The sequence below is a fragment of the Anas acuta genome, chromosome 18 (assembly GCF_963932015.1).
Source record: "Anas acuta chromosome 18, bAnaAcu1.1, whole genome shotgun sequence".
Lineage (NCBI taxonomy): Eukaryota > Metazoa > Chordata > Aves > Anseriformes > Anatidae > Anas > Anas acuta.
In genome coordinates, this window is record NC_088996.1 from 5,805,545 (window position 1) to 5,817,833 (window position 12,289).

The 12,289-nt window shown below is 56.4% G+C and overlaps 1 protein-coding gene and 1 long non-coding RNA gene across 5 annotated transcripts in view; one reads left to right on the plus strand and one right to left on the minus strand.

The window, feature by feature from the left end:
* SEPTIN9 (septin 9) overlaps positions 1–12,289 on the minus strand; it is a 118,848-nt gene that overhangs the window by 75,927 nt on the left and 30,632 nt on the right. The window contains exon 1 of one of the 4 annotated variants that reach the window (XM_068654976.1): positions 6,113–7,112. The exons of 2 other annotated variants lie outside the window; for them this stretch is intronic. In XM_068654976.1, the coding sequence (XP_068511077.1) occupies positions 6,113–6,134 (22 nt within the window). In that variant the 5' untranslated portion in view covers positions 6,135–7,112. Of the gene's footprint in view, positions 1–5,709; positions 5,842–6,112; positions 7,113–12,289 lie in introns of those variants that run through there. One more of the 4 variants, XM_068654972.1, reaches the window with a different exon arrangement.
* LOC137841731 (uncharacterized) lies at positions 4,394–6,014 on the plus strand. Its single transcript, XR_011088713.1, has 2 exons — positions 4,394–4,898; positions 5,050–6,014. It is a non-coding gene; the product is annotated as an uncharacterized lncRNA (long non-coding RNA).

Consider the following 12,289-nt stretch of genomic DNA (forward strand, 5'->3'; position numbering starts at 1 on the left):
CCCATCGCTGTACGTGGTGTCAGGACCTTGTTTCGGGGGGCACCCAGCAGTCAGCACCCAAAGGCTGACCAGTTCTGTGCAAATTGTCTGTTCCTGATGTTACTGTCCCAGTTACTGCCCCAGTAACATCAGGAACAGCTCTTTTTTAACTCTTTCCCTTTGTTTTATAAACGACCCAGACAGACTCCAACGTACTTCACCTGCAAGCCAAGGCACTACATTCACCCGAGCAGCCCAGCCGCTGCGAGCTCCCCATCCCACATCTGCCGGCCCAGCCCTGTGCTCGCTCAGGAGCTCAGAAAGTCCAGCCCCAACACCTGCCCCACACCACCCAACGTCACCAAAGCCACCGCGCCAGCACCGGGGCTAAGAACTCAAAACACGCAGACCTGGAAAGAAAAAGCATCTGAAACTGATAAAAAAGCATGTCCTGCGCTCTCTGAACTGCACTCATCGAAAGCGAAGGAGAGCATGTCACACGCAGCCGAGCCCACAGATCCCATGTGAGGAATCACGCTTATCACTCCCCAAATCAGCTTCTCTGGAACCCGGAGCTTGCTCCCAGAACTACTGCTTTAGTTTAGACGCTCTCTGGTAGGGATGTGATCACTAAACCAACACAGGCCTGTTTATGTAGCACCAACTTCTCGTGGATACAGACCAGGCCTAGCAAAAAAAAATAAAAAAAATTAATCCACTTTCAGGTTTATTGCGTGATTATTGCTTGTAAAACTAATGCATTCTGGTAAGAAGCAGGGGCAGAGCCTGGCTCCCAAGAAGCTCGGTGCAAAGGGGATGGTCTCGAGGGATGTGGGTTGAGCACGTAGTAAAGGACGGGGTACCACCTCCCTCAGCGGTTCTCGGTGGGGTACCCACCAAGCACTAACAGCACGGCTGGAAGCTCCTTTGCCTGCAGAGAGCTTCAGCACAGACTCCCAAAAGCCAGATCCTGCCTCAAAAATCAAGAGGTAACAGGACCACAAATGCCATTTTCCAAGGAGTTACAGGAAATCTGAAGCAGAGCAAGAAATCTAGCCTGAATTTTCTCAGGCATCATACCGTGCAACGGGACTCGCTACCCATTAAACCTTCACTGCTGTGCATACGATGCTGGGGCCCCGCGCCCCACTGCAGTGCTCGCAGCCCAAGGCATCGCTGCTCTCTAACAAATTATTCTGTCCATTAGTTACAGCTGCACTACAGCATGGAGAAGCCAACAGGACAAAGATATTGTGATTCTGAGATCATTAAGGCAACAGAAGACATGTGTTGACCCAGACATACTTCCCTAACTACGTACTTGCTCCTACTCAGCATTATGGTATGCTGGACCTTGGAAGCGCCCTGACTTGCATGAGAAACGTCCTCCCTCACCCCAGCAGCATGGGAATCGCTCTGCTGGGAGGCTCCGAGTCATCCAGCGAAGCACGGAGCAGGAGGGCAGGCGGGAAGGGAGCTCCTGTCCCGGGCTTCACCAAGCTCAGCAGAGCGGTGCTGAGAAGTGTTACCTCCGCTGTCAGGCCAGAGATGAGCTGTGCGCCACAGCGGGATCGTATTTAATGGAGATGAGCAGAAATTCCAGCAGATTTAAAAGCAGACATCAGGAAATGGATAATGCTTCATACCTTGACATGCCTCAGACAACTGCGGGAACGCATCCACCGGCCAGGCGAGAGCAGACTGGGAGCAGCCGAGCACGCTGCAAACATAGCTGTCTGCAGAGGCAGCTCTGCAGCCCCAAGAAACCCAAACCCTTCCCGAGAGGAGGCCCAACGGGACCTATCTGGTTATTAACTGAGCCAAAACCCGCAGTCACCGCAGGTCACAGTGCAGCACCTCCGAAGTGGGTGAAGGCAGATGCTTGAACAAGAACACTGGCAAAAAAAAAAATGCAGGCTTTTTTGCAGTGCATGGCACTCGGGGGACAGGGCATTGCACACCGCAATAAACCACGGCTGTGGGCACCAGGTAGGAGCAGGGGACAGTGAGGGGAGAACTAAGGACAGCCCAGTGGCTGACAGCAAAGGTGGGACAGGCAGGAAAAAGCATCCAGTGTGCCAGGGCTGGATGGAGGGGGTGGGATCTAACAGAAGGTAGAAGCACCCACACTGCAAATGCCTGACCTGGTGTCCCATGCCACAAGCCAGAGCAAAGAGAAACACGTTTGGTAAAGGAGAGCCTACAGCTGTGTGAGGACCATGAAAAAGCAATATGTCACTGTCCTAACTGCCATCTCCTAGGAACAACAGCGGCACCAAAAATCTTGAAGCAGAAAAGACAGAGTGATAAGAAGCAACCCCAACCCTGCTGCATGCTTTTTAAAGATTAACTTGGATAAAAAAAGTGACAAAAAGGCACATTCCCTCCTACCAACCCTTCACACCTCCAACACTCACACACAGCATCACTTCTCCCCTTCCCTAGTGCTCAGGGCAGGCACGTGGTGCTTCCCACAGGGCTCTGAGGACCACCGAAGATGCTCGGTTGTGATGTACTCAGTGTGAGAGCTGCTGCCTGGGCAGCCTCCAAAAGCCCCGTGCTGCAAGCAGGGGCCGTCTTCTCACTGCTCTGATCATTGAGGTGCACAAATGACACATAAAACATGTTAAATTCTGTATGCATGCGCACACACAAGCATATACTCACAGGTGGTGCTTTGTATAACTGGAAGATTACAAAAGGATCACCAGTGGGTTAATAAACAGTTCCCCGTTTGTTCTGGAGTCCAGCACATTGCTCACAAGCACCTCCAGCACTCCCAGCTGCCTGCTCCTGGGCCCTGCACCTCATACATGCCACTCATTGCATCCAGGTGTTATAATTACCTGCTAATCATTTAGTAACTTCTACACTGGGTTCTCCAAGTGTAATTTTAAAGGCAGCATTAATCATTTACCTGGGAGATCAGACTTCCTTTCCCACGGTGGCTGCACCGATCCCATCACTCCCTCATCGCAGTAACCAGACCCCGGCCGCCTGGCATGCTGCTGACCCTTTCCTTTCAAGAAGAGGTAAAGGGCCCCGTGGCATTAACAATCAGGGCTTTGTAGAAAGATCTGGACTAATCAAACCAGCCATCTGCTGAGGAAAGCCACCTCCAGCCGAGGAGCACCCCTGCTGCCACCAAAGCACTCGGAAAGGCAGAGCGGGGCACAGATGTGAGCAGGGCCACAGCCCCCGGCACAGCTGCCCGGCCCCAAACCACCAGAGCAGGATGCCTGGAAACCAATTTGATTTAGGCTTTTCATGCAGGATTGGCATGTGGAAACGTGCGAGAGATGGTTTAACTGGATTAAAAGCAATCAGCAAGTTCTATGAGAGGGTATTTCTTATACCTGCACCCAAAGGCACCACCGGAGCCCGGTGCCTCCTCACAGAGCCCGAGGAAGACCTCGCTGCTTGGAGCGAGGCACAGCCCCAGCATCACCCCGTGCATTCGGGGCCTTCATCCGCAGCGCCCATCATCGTCACGGGATCTCAGACTGGGGACACTGCTCCGCTGCGAGGAAGCTTGGGCTCTGCTTGGGCGGCGCAGACCCCATGGGACGTGCTGAACTCCAGCAGCTGTGGGAAAACAGCCCTCGAGGAGGAGGAGAGGCCCAATTCCCACCCGCTCCGAGGTGCCCTCACCCCGTCCAGCAGCGACACAGTCAGCTCCGGAGTCAGCTCTTCCCACCCACAGCAGAATATTAATTAAAAGCATGCTTAGGGCCAGAACAGTGACGAACGTGGCCCCCAGCGCTGCACAGATCTGCTTTCATCTGAGTCATGTTTCGGTTTAGTCACCGAGGCCGGAGCTCTGGCTCTCCCTGCCTGTGCTGGGAGCGCTGCCTGCCCGGCCACGGGGGGAGAGCCCGGCTGCCCGTGTCCTGGGCAGCGCCTTCTGAACAAGACATAGAGCCAGCCGAGCTCCTCTTCTCCCCCGTGATATTGCCAGTTTTGTGCCTGAAGCCCCATTAGGGATGATTTTCCTACATCATTACATTCCCCATCCTGCCAGGCACAGCCTGCTCCTGCCTGAGCCGAGCGGAGCAGCCACACGCGTGCCCCACATCCAGCCCCCGGGCACGGCTCCTTGGGGTAAGGCATGGGGGGCGCTCCCCATGCCCGGTTTGTGCGTTCTGACCCCAAAATGACGCAGCCCCAGCTCCACCACATCTGAACCACCCACAGCTGAGTCAATTCCAGCAAGGGCCAGTGAAACACGCACACACTTGGACATTGGTAATTCGCAGGTACTGCTCATGCTCATGCCTTAGCATGAGTTCGTGCACCTCTGCACAACCGTGCTCCTCAGAGTCCTCCTGCCTGCAGCCCCAAAAGCACAGCCAGCCCAGGCAGGGGGCTCGTGCTCCTTGCAGCATCTTATGGGCTGGGAGAGACCCACCTGCGATGCTTTTCGGGAACAAAGAGCCCCAGATCACATCACCACAGCCAGAAATCTTAGAAGTTTGGACAAGACCTCCAAGATCATCCAGTCCAACATTCTCCCTACTATCCACTAAACCACATCCCTAAATCAGAGTTCCCTTTCACACCAGCAACCTTTTGCAACCCCCTCCTCTGCACAGCAGGAAGGGACCCAGGGGTGCACAGAGAGTGCAACAGGAGCTGTGGAAGGCCAAACCACAAGGGGAACAAAGCCACCCTGCCACCTCCTCCTGGTTCCCCCAAACCCTGCCTTGCAGAGGCCTGCACGCAGTGGCAGAGGGCTTCCCAGCCCAAGGCACTGCCTTGCCAAAACGCACGCCAGCCGCTGCGTTAGGAGCAGCTCTCAGGAATGCTTTGAAGTGGCTCAAACCAGAGCAGAAAGCACAAGCAAGAGAGATGGAGAGAGGGACGAGGAGGCATCAGCTGCACTCTTCGAAGGCAGTGAGGAGCGGAGGATGCTCCTGCAGGTAAGTTCCCTTCCCAGGGGCTCTCAGCATGTGCCCAGATGGGGCCCCACAGGTTTGTGTGGGGCCAGCCGTGGCAGCAGCTTTCTCCGGCCACAGTTTCGCTCCACCCTGGCTTGAGTGTTTCCTCTCATCCCTGTGGTTTCCCTTCCAGCGCCGATGCCCAGCAGCCGCCTGGGAACGCCCAGGAGAGGCCTCGTGCCCGCGCCGGCTCAGCACAGAGGAGGGAGACCCACAGTGGCATCCCGTCGGCTGCAGCACACCGGGGATTTTACTGCTGGCCCCTGCCCCTCACTGTCCCTCTTTGATCCCGGCTGTCCTGCTCGCACCCACCAAGCCAGAACCTCACAGTGCCACTCGTGCTGCCCATCCCATCTCGCTGCTGCTCAGGATAAAGGGTCCCAGGAGTAGCCACCCTGCAACCGCTGCAGGAGCAGCTTGCAGAGACACCGCTCCCTGCCAGCTCAGCACACCTGGGAGCGGGTTTTGGAAGCACTCAGGCATGCACCATTAGCCAGGATTTGCAGGGAAGCTGGGGACCAAGACAGTTATTCCTTCCTCCTCGCAGCGCCCTCCGCCCGCCCCCCAGCCACCCCAAGCACCCCGTGCTCGGCCAGCGAGGGAAGCGAAGCACGAGCCGGCAGCGCTGCAGGGCGAGCAGCAGCGGTGCAGGACACGCAGGCACCCATGGGGCCGCATCCTGCAGCTCCCCATCCTGCAGCTCCCCCCCAGCTAGGCAGCGGGCACCGGAGGGCAAGAGACGGACAGAGAAAGCTCAACCCCGACGCACAGCCACACAAAGCCAGGAGCCAACCTTCAGAGCAGAAATGCGTCTCCATGCCAAGAGCTCGGCTCTTTTCCTCCCTCTTCCCGACTCGCAGCCCCGAGCTAACAGGCTCAGCATTCATCCCCCCGCGCCGGGCGGCACATGGGAACGGAGGGGGGGAGAGGGAGGCTCAAATGAAATCCAGACCTAGAGAGCAGTTTCTTTTTTCCCCCGCTCCCCCCGGTTTCTGCTGGAACCACCTTCTGTCTAGAGGGCTCAGGAGGATGGAAAAAAAAAATGCAAAAAGGAAACGTTGCAGAAAATAAATAAATTAAAGAAACTGCTGAAACCGAGCCGGAGCGTGGCTGTTTCTCTTCTTAAAGTGCAGAAGCTACTGGAAAGGTAGGGAGGCAGAGGCAGAACAGAACATATTAAAAGATCGATAGCCTACCTGAAATCCGGTCCTTCTCCATTACTACGGGATATATTTAGCATCCGCGTGTCACGGCCGTCCCTTTTTTCGGTGGCGTCCCCTTCTTTCACCCACTCTCCCTCCCTCCTTGCCTTGCCTCCTCCTCCTCCAAAAAAAGCTCTTTGTCTGGTCTAATTTCTTCAATCTGTTGCAATCATGAATGCATCCAAATTACCACATTTCCATGTGCTGATCATATGTTTGTGCTCCAAACTGAAGTAGCTTTGTCTCTTTGAAATGAAAAGAAAGAGTAAGAGAGGAAGAGAAAGGAGGAAGAAAAAGGAAAAAGGGGGTGCATGACCCGAAAATCCTGTAACTCCCTGAAATACTCCAGCAGGCGCAGGAAAACTGGAAATCCCAAGTCCTCTGTAAAACAGTCTTAAAGCTACAGCTTGCGAGAGTCCAGGGGAATGCTCCGGTCTCCACAGCTCTCTGTTAACATCCACCAGGAGATGCTTAAGGAACTTGGCTCCTCGCAAGAACAGAGCGAACAACTCATCCAGCTTCTCAAATCTCTCCCCGCTTCCCCAGTCCTATTTTGCTGCTATTTCCTCTATCCCCTCCTCCTTCCTTGGCGAGAGCATTTGAAAAGAGCAAAGATCCTGCGCGTTCCCCCACCCTGCCAGGTCTGAAGTTTCGATTCATGCATAAACTATTCGGCTGATGAAGGCTGACTTCACTCCCGGCGCAGCATCACGGGGCTGCCGCTCCCGGGCAGGACCCGAGCCCTGCGCACGTTCACGCTCCCCCTGCGCCCCTCCGGAGAGCTTCAACGCCTGGTCCTGGCGAGGAGTCCCCGCTCCGCCTTGGCAGTCCCCTCGGCGACGCTGCGATAAGGGGAGGATTCCTGCAGCCAGCCTCGGAGCGATAACCAAAGCCCTTGGCCTTCCTCCTCGCTCCCAAGGTGGAGCGCAGGGGGGCTCTGGAGGCGCCCGTCCCTTCCCGAGGGGCACGGGGCACGCAGCGAGCAGCGGCCGGCTCCTCGCCTCCCCAGCAGGCTGGAGGGATGGATGCGCGGCCGCGGCGATGGGCTGGCCTTCACGGAAACTTCCACTTGGCCGGAGGCCAGGGCAGGGCAGGCAGGCGGCGGGGACGCGGCTGTAACACCTCCAGGACACGGCGCCTGCCCTCTGCCCAGATCCCACACACGGTCCCCCTGTGAGCACTGCCGTCACGCACAGAGTGGGGGGATGTTGCCCTATTAACATGGGGGTCACCACCACGGCTCTGCGACCCCAAAGCTGCTGGCTCGAGGGCAGGGACACTGCAGGAACCCCTGGCACAGACCTGCTGTAGGATATGGGTAAGGCTGAGCAGCGATGCTGGCTGCCAGCGGCCACCCCCTGTGCCACCCACCGCCAATTCCTATTGATGCTCTGCAGCCTGAGTCACCCGGCCAGCTGCGAGGGCACAGCCTCCGTCCCCGGGCTGGAGAACAAGCCAGCTGCGGGCCCAAAGCCCACAGCGCTGCCGGGACCTTGGCTTTCACAGCCTGAACCCCTCTCACGTTGCTTTTCAGGGGCAACACGAAAAATCCCAGTAAACTCGCGTGTTTCCCCAGACAGCTGCTGATGGAGCATTGCTGTCATCAAACAGAGGGAGGAACAAAGCAAATGCCACACGGGAGCAGACACACGTTGGGGTCACAACAGACAGGGGGAGGCAGCTCTCGAGCACACCAGTCCCCAGCAAAGTTCCTAATCCCCAGGGCTGGGCACATTCTGTGCACAGGGAGCATCAGATTCCTGCCCAAATTCCTGTTTGTTCTCCATTTGCTGTGAAAGCTTTGCATGCTCCTGCTGCCAGCGCCTAAGGCAGCAGAGAGGGGACAATAAGCGATGCTTTCCCATGCACAGCCCAAACCCTGCTTCCTGCCCGAGACCGCGAAGGTGCTGAACACAAAGCGAGAACCCAGGGGAGCCGCACGGCCCCGTGAGCACAAGCCGCAGCCCACGGCACCACCGAGCAGCCTTTATCACGGGGCTCCTTACAACATGAGCAGGCCTGCGCCGGAGAGGAAGGGAAAAAACTCAGGGGAAGTATCAAGAAAGGAAGAAGGTGAATGGAAAGGAAGGAGGGACAGGGCAGCACGCATGTTTCAGCCTGCTGATTTTAACCCGTCGGGACCCAGGTGATTAGCCGTGACGAAGCAAAGGCATTATTTCTCGCAGGGTAAATCAGCGTGAGGCACCCAGTGAAGCGGATCCAAATGATGATTAATGCTAGCGAGCTTTAATTTCACAAAACCTCAAGGTTGATGCTCTCATTCAGACTCAAGTCCTCGAGTGAATTTTGAAGGATTCTCTTTAAAGGCACAGCCAGGCGTCTCCCCTTGTAGCAGCGCCCACCAGGCTGCCCTGCCACCGCTGCAGGTGGCACCGAGGTGCCCGTGGCTGTTGAGGAGTGAATGGGTTTTGTTGCATTGTATGAGCCTATATAGAGAACAATAAAATACACTGCATTTCCTAGAACCACCTTTAGAAGGGCAGGGGGAAGCCAGGAACACATCCAAGGTTTGGGAAGGGGCAGAGGAGGCTCTTCCCAGCCTGGGGCTGCTTCTCAGGGAAGAAGCAGAACCAGCAGCAGAGGAACAGCTTTTAAGACAAACCACTGTCTGCTGCAAAGACAAAAAAAACACAACTTCATTTGCAGAGAAAGCTAGGAAGGAAACTGCAGGAAGGTAAAGCAAACCCTGATAGCAGATCAGCTCACATTTTATCGCTCTCACACCTTTCCGATGCTGGCCCAGCAATGCCCCAGCCCTTTGCTAAGCAGTGAACTGTTTGTGGTGAACTGTTTGAGCGTGCAGAGAAGCTGCTGGGACAAAGCAAAAGCTCAGCCCCGAGCACAGCCATGGAGTCCCAGGCCCAAATCTGGGGATGCTGGCAGGGAAGTTGGGGCTCTCGGCACTGCAGCAGCAGCTACCGCGGTGCAGACCCCTGCAAATACTCCAGCAGATGCTATGTGCAGTGCCCCTGCCTCCCCAGATTCATGCCAGGATTATATTCCCGTAGCATTTCACCAAGCAGAAGCGCTATTTTCTTTTCCACCCGGCTCCCTCACAGCCCCAGAGCTGCAGCCTGCAGCTTCATGCAGCCAGGCATCACCCGGTAACCCCAGCCCTGGCGCTGGGGGAGCTGAAAAGGACGCACGCTGCAAGTCAGCGCAGGGATCGCAGCCTCCGAGTGCGCTGACACAGGTGCCAGAAAGCAGCCAGAGCCGCCAAAGATCTGGAGGGCCTGGGGAGGCCGGGGAAAATGGGGATTCAAGGGGTTCTTTCTCCAGCTCAGCTGTCTGCAAGGCTACTGAGATGGGAGGGAGAGCAGAGGGGGAGGACAGTGGGGCTGCGTGGAGCACACCTAAATCAAATTATGTTCGGCGAAGCATTTTCACAGGAGACAACACAGGGCCGAACTCAAACAGTGCAAACAAGTGTTGCTCCATTACACTCCCTCCATGCCATTTATCTGCAGGCTGAATCTCGCCAGAAGATGACAGTGGCTGAGCCTCCACCGCTTGCTCCAGGAACCTTTCATTTACAGTTATGAGCCCCAGGGATGGAGAAGAAAGGAAACGCTGGCTAAAATTCTCTTCTTCATTTGAAGAGAGAGAACCAAGGAGATGCCCCTCTTTCCAAGGGAGGTACTTAGCCTCCGGGTGCTGCTGCCCTGCTCTTTGCCGGGGATTTTTCCTCTCCCTCCCCTCTCCTTCCCCCTCTCCCATCCGGCAGACGCGGAGCTGCCCAGCCCCGGAGCGCGGGGCTCTCACTCCACATTTGCTGCCAAGCGCAGTTCTGCCCCTCCCTGATTATTTTTATGAAAAATCACATTTGTTCAACCCAGGGAAACACAGAGCCTCTCGGGTTATTACTTTTCCCAAGCCAAAGAGCATGTCCAGGACACAATCCAAAGCGTGCCTGATGGTCAGAGCAGGGGATTGCTGAAGTGGTGGCAGCAGCACAGCACATCCCCTCCTGCCCCGAGCCCCTGCACACACATCTCCCCGATCCCATCCCATCCCACCCCATCCCATCCCATCCCATCCGTGCCGGGAGCAGTGTGTCTTTAAGAAGAGCCCCTCTTCGGGCTCTCCTCTCTGCTGGCTCCCAACCTCTCTCCTCTGCCTGCAAGCCTCAAACTGCCGGAAATCCCTAGCATATCCTCCCCGGGCTTTCTGCTCGCGCTTTAACACTCATGTGCTGAAGTATTAATAGCAGCTGGCAGCGCTGAACGAAAGGCAAGGCAGGAGGAACCGGGCTCGCACCCTCCCAGATAAACCTTAACTCTTCCAGGGCCCTCCACGGCCACTCTCCAGCCCAGACCCTCTCCAGCCTGGCCCTGGAGCCCTCTCCCCAGCCACCCTGCCCCAGCTCAGTGCTCAGGGACCGCACAAAAGCAGGGGGCTCCTGCAGGGCTGCGGTGATTCCCCCTGGCAAAGGACCCATTGAGGAGCGAACGAAGCCTTTGAGAGAGTGTAAGAGGGTCTCTGAAGCAGGCAGAGTAAAATAAATTAAGACAGACTGCACCAAGAGCTGCACGCACCTTCAGGAGCTGCCTTTCTTATTTTCTGGGCTTACTTCAGCAGGCAGTGCCCAGGCTGTGCTGCACCCCACTCCCCTCCAGCATCCTCCAAGTAGCCCGCTATGGCACGTCCAGCTCCCCTGTAGCAGCCCAGGGACTTGCACACCATAACCTGCTTTGGATCAGAGAGTCAGTTACAAAAAACCGAAGCCAAAGAGCCATGGACCTCATGTGTTGCTTTCACGTCTACCAAATGTTGGCAGGGAGACCTCACGCTTTGCAGCTTGGCCTCAAACACCCAGCTGCGGAGCTGCCCGGCAGACACAGCCCTCTCATTGCGGAGACGGGCAGGAAAGGCTGCGCTCCCGTCCTTTTTGCAGTCCCGGGCACAAGATAAATATAGCTGGGAGTAAATCGGTGCTCCCTGCCCAAGGTGCAATTAGGGGTTTTGGTAAAGGCCAGACACCGCCGGACGCGCCGGCTCAGAGCATGCCTGTGGTGTGCAGCCGGGGCTCGGGACCTCGCCGCCATGCCCAAAGGCCGCCAGGCTTTGAGGGGAGGAGGGAAAGCTGAGCAGCTCTGCCAACGTGCCCAAGAGCAATTTGCAAACTGACGTTTCAGCAACAAAAGGGACGGGGAAAACAAACGCCATGGGGAGACGCACGTAGCGACGGAGAGAAATGTGACCGCAGGCAGCTGCTTAGGTAACAGCACCACGGGAGTTAGCACACCCAAACCAGGTCCAGGCACACCAGGGTGCTCCTTCCTCCTATGAGCAGGGGTGCCCTGCTCCACACCCCACCCCTGGGCTGCAAGCAGCACCTTTGGCTCCCTCCAGCCCCCAGGAGGATCCTCGCTGCCTCCATCAGCTCCCCGCACGGGCTCAGCGTGGCACCTCGGGTCAGCAACGTCCCAGGGCAGCCGTGCCCCTCGCAGGATCCCTGCTGGAGCTGGCAGAGGTGACAGCAAACTTAGTGCTCTGCGTCCTGCTCTAGAGGCTGTTATTCCTCCATCCTTCACAACAGGATGAGGCAAATGAAGTGAATCAGATAAAACCATATTTCTGTGTTGTTTCTCTGCTCCCCCAGCTCCTCCCTGCCGCAGCTGATGTGAGCATCTCCTGAAAGGGCCCTGGGAGCTCCCTCCAGGGAGGTCCAGGGGCCATCAGAAACCTCCCCAGGGCCAGCCTAGGAGCAGGTGCTCGCTGCACTTCTGCCTCTCCTGTCCTCGGGGCAGCGCTATGGGGCTTGTCAGCACTCAGCAACAGCTACAGTGAGGAAGACAAATATCCTAAAACACAGCCAGCAGCTGAAGCTGTTTTTTGTCCCCCAAACACTACAGAGCAACAACTCTGCAGTCATTCCTCACCTGCTGATTTATATCGTTACCACCTCTCTTGTCCTCCCACCAGAGCCCCGGTGCCAGGTGCTGCAGGATGAAAGCCAAGCAATCTGCCTGCTCACCTGTCCAGCGGCCTTTTGGGACTCACTCAGCCCATCACAGCACACAAGGCTGGAGATGATTCACAGATATTGTAAAGGAACAGGACGACAAGCCAGTGCTCAGCACATCTCCTCTACAGCAAATAGGCCCAGGGCACCTATCACTACTCCTTAATTTCTTAGCTTGCACACAA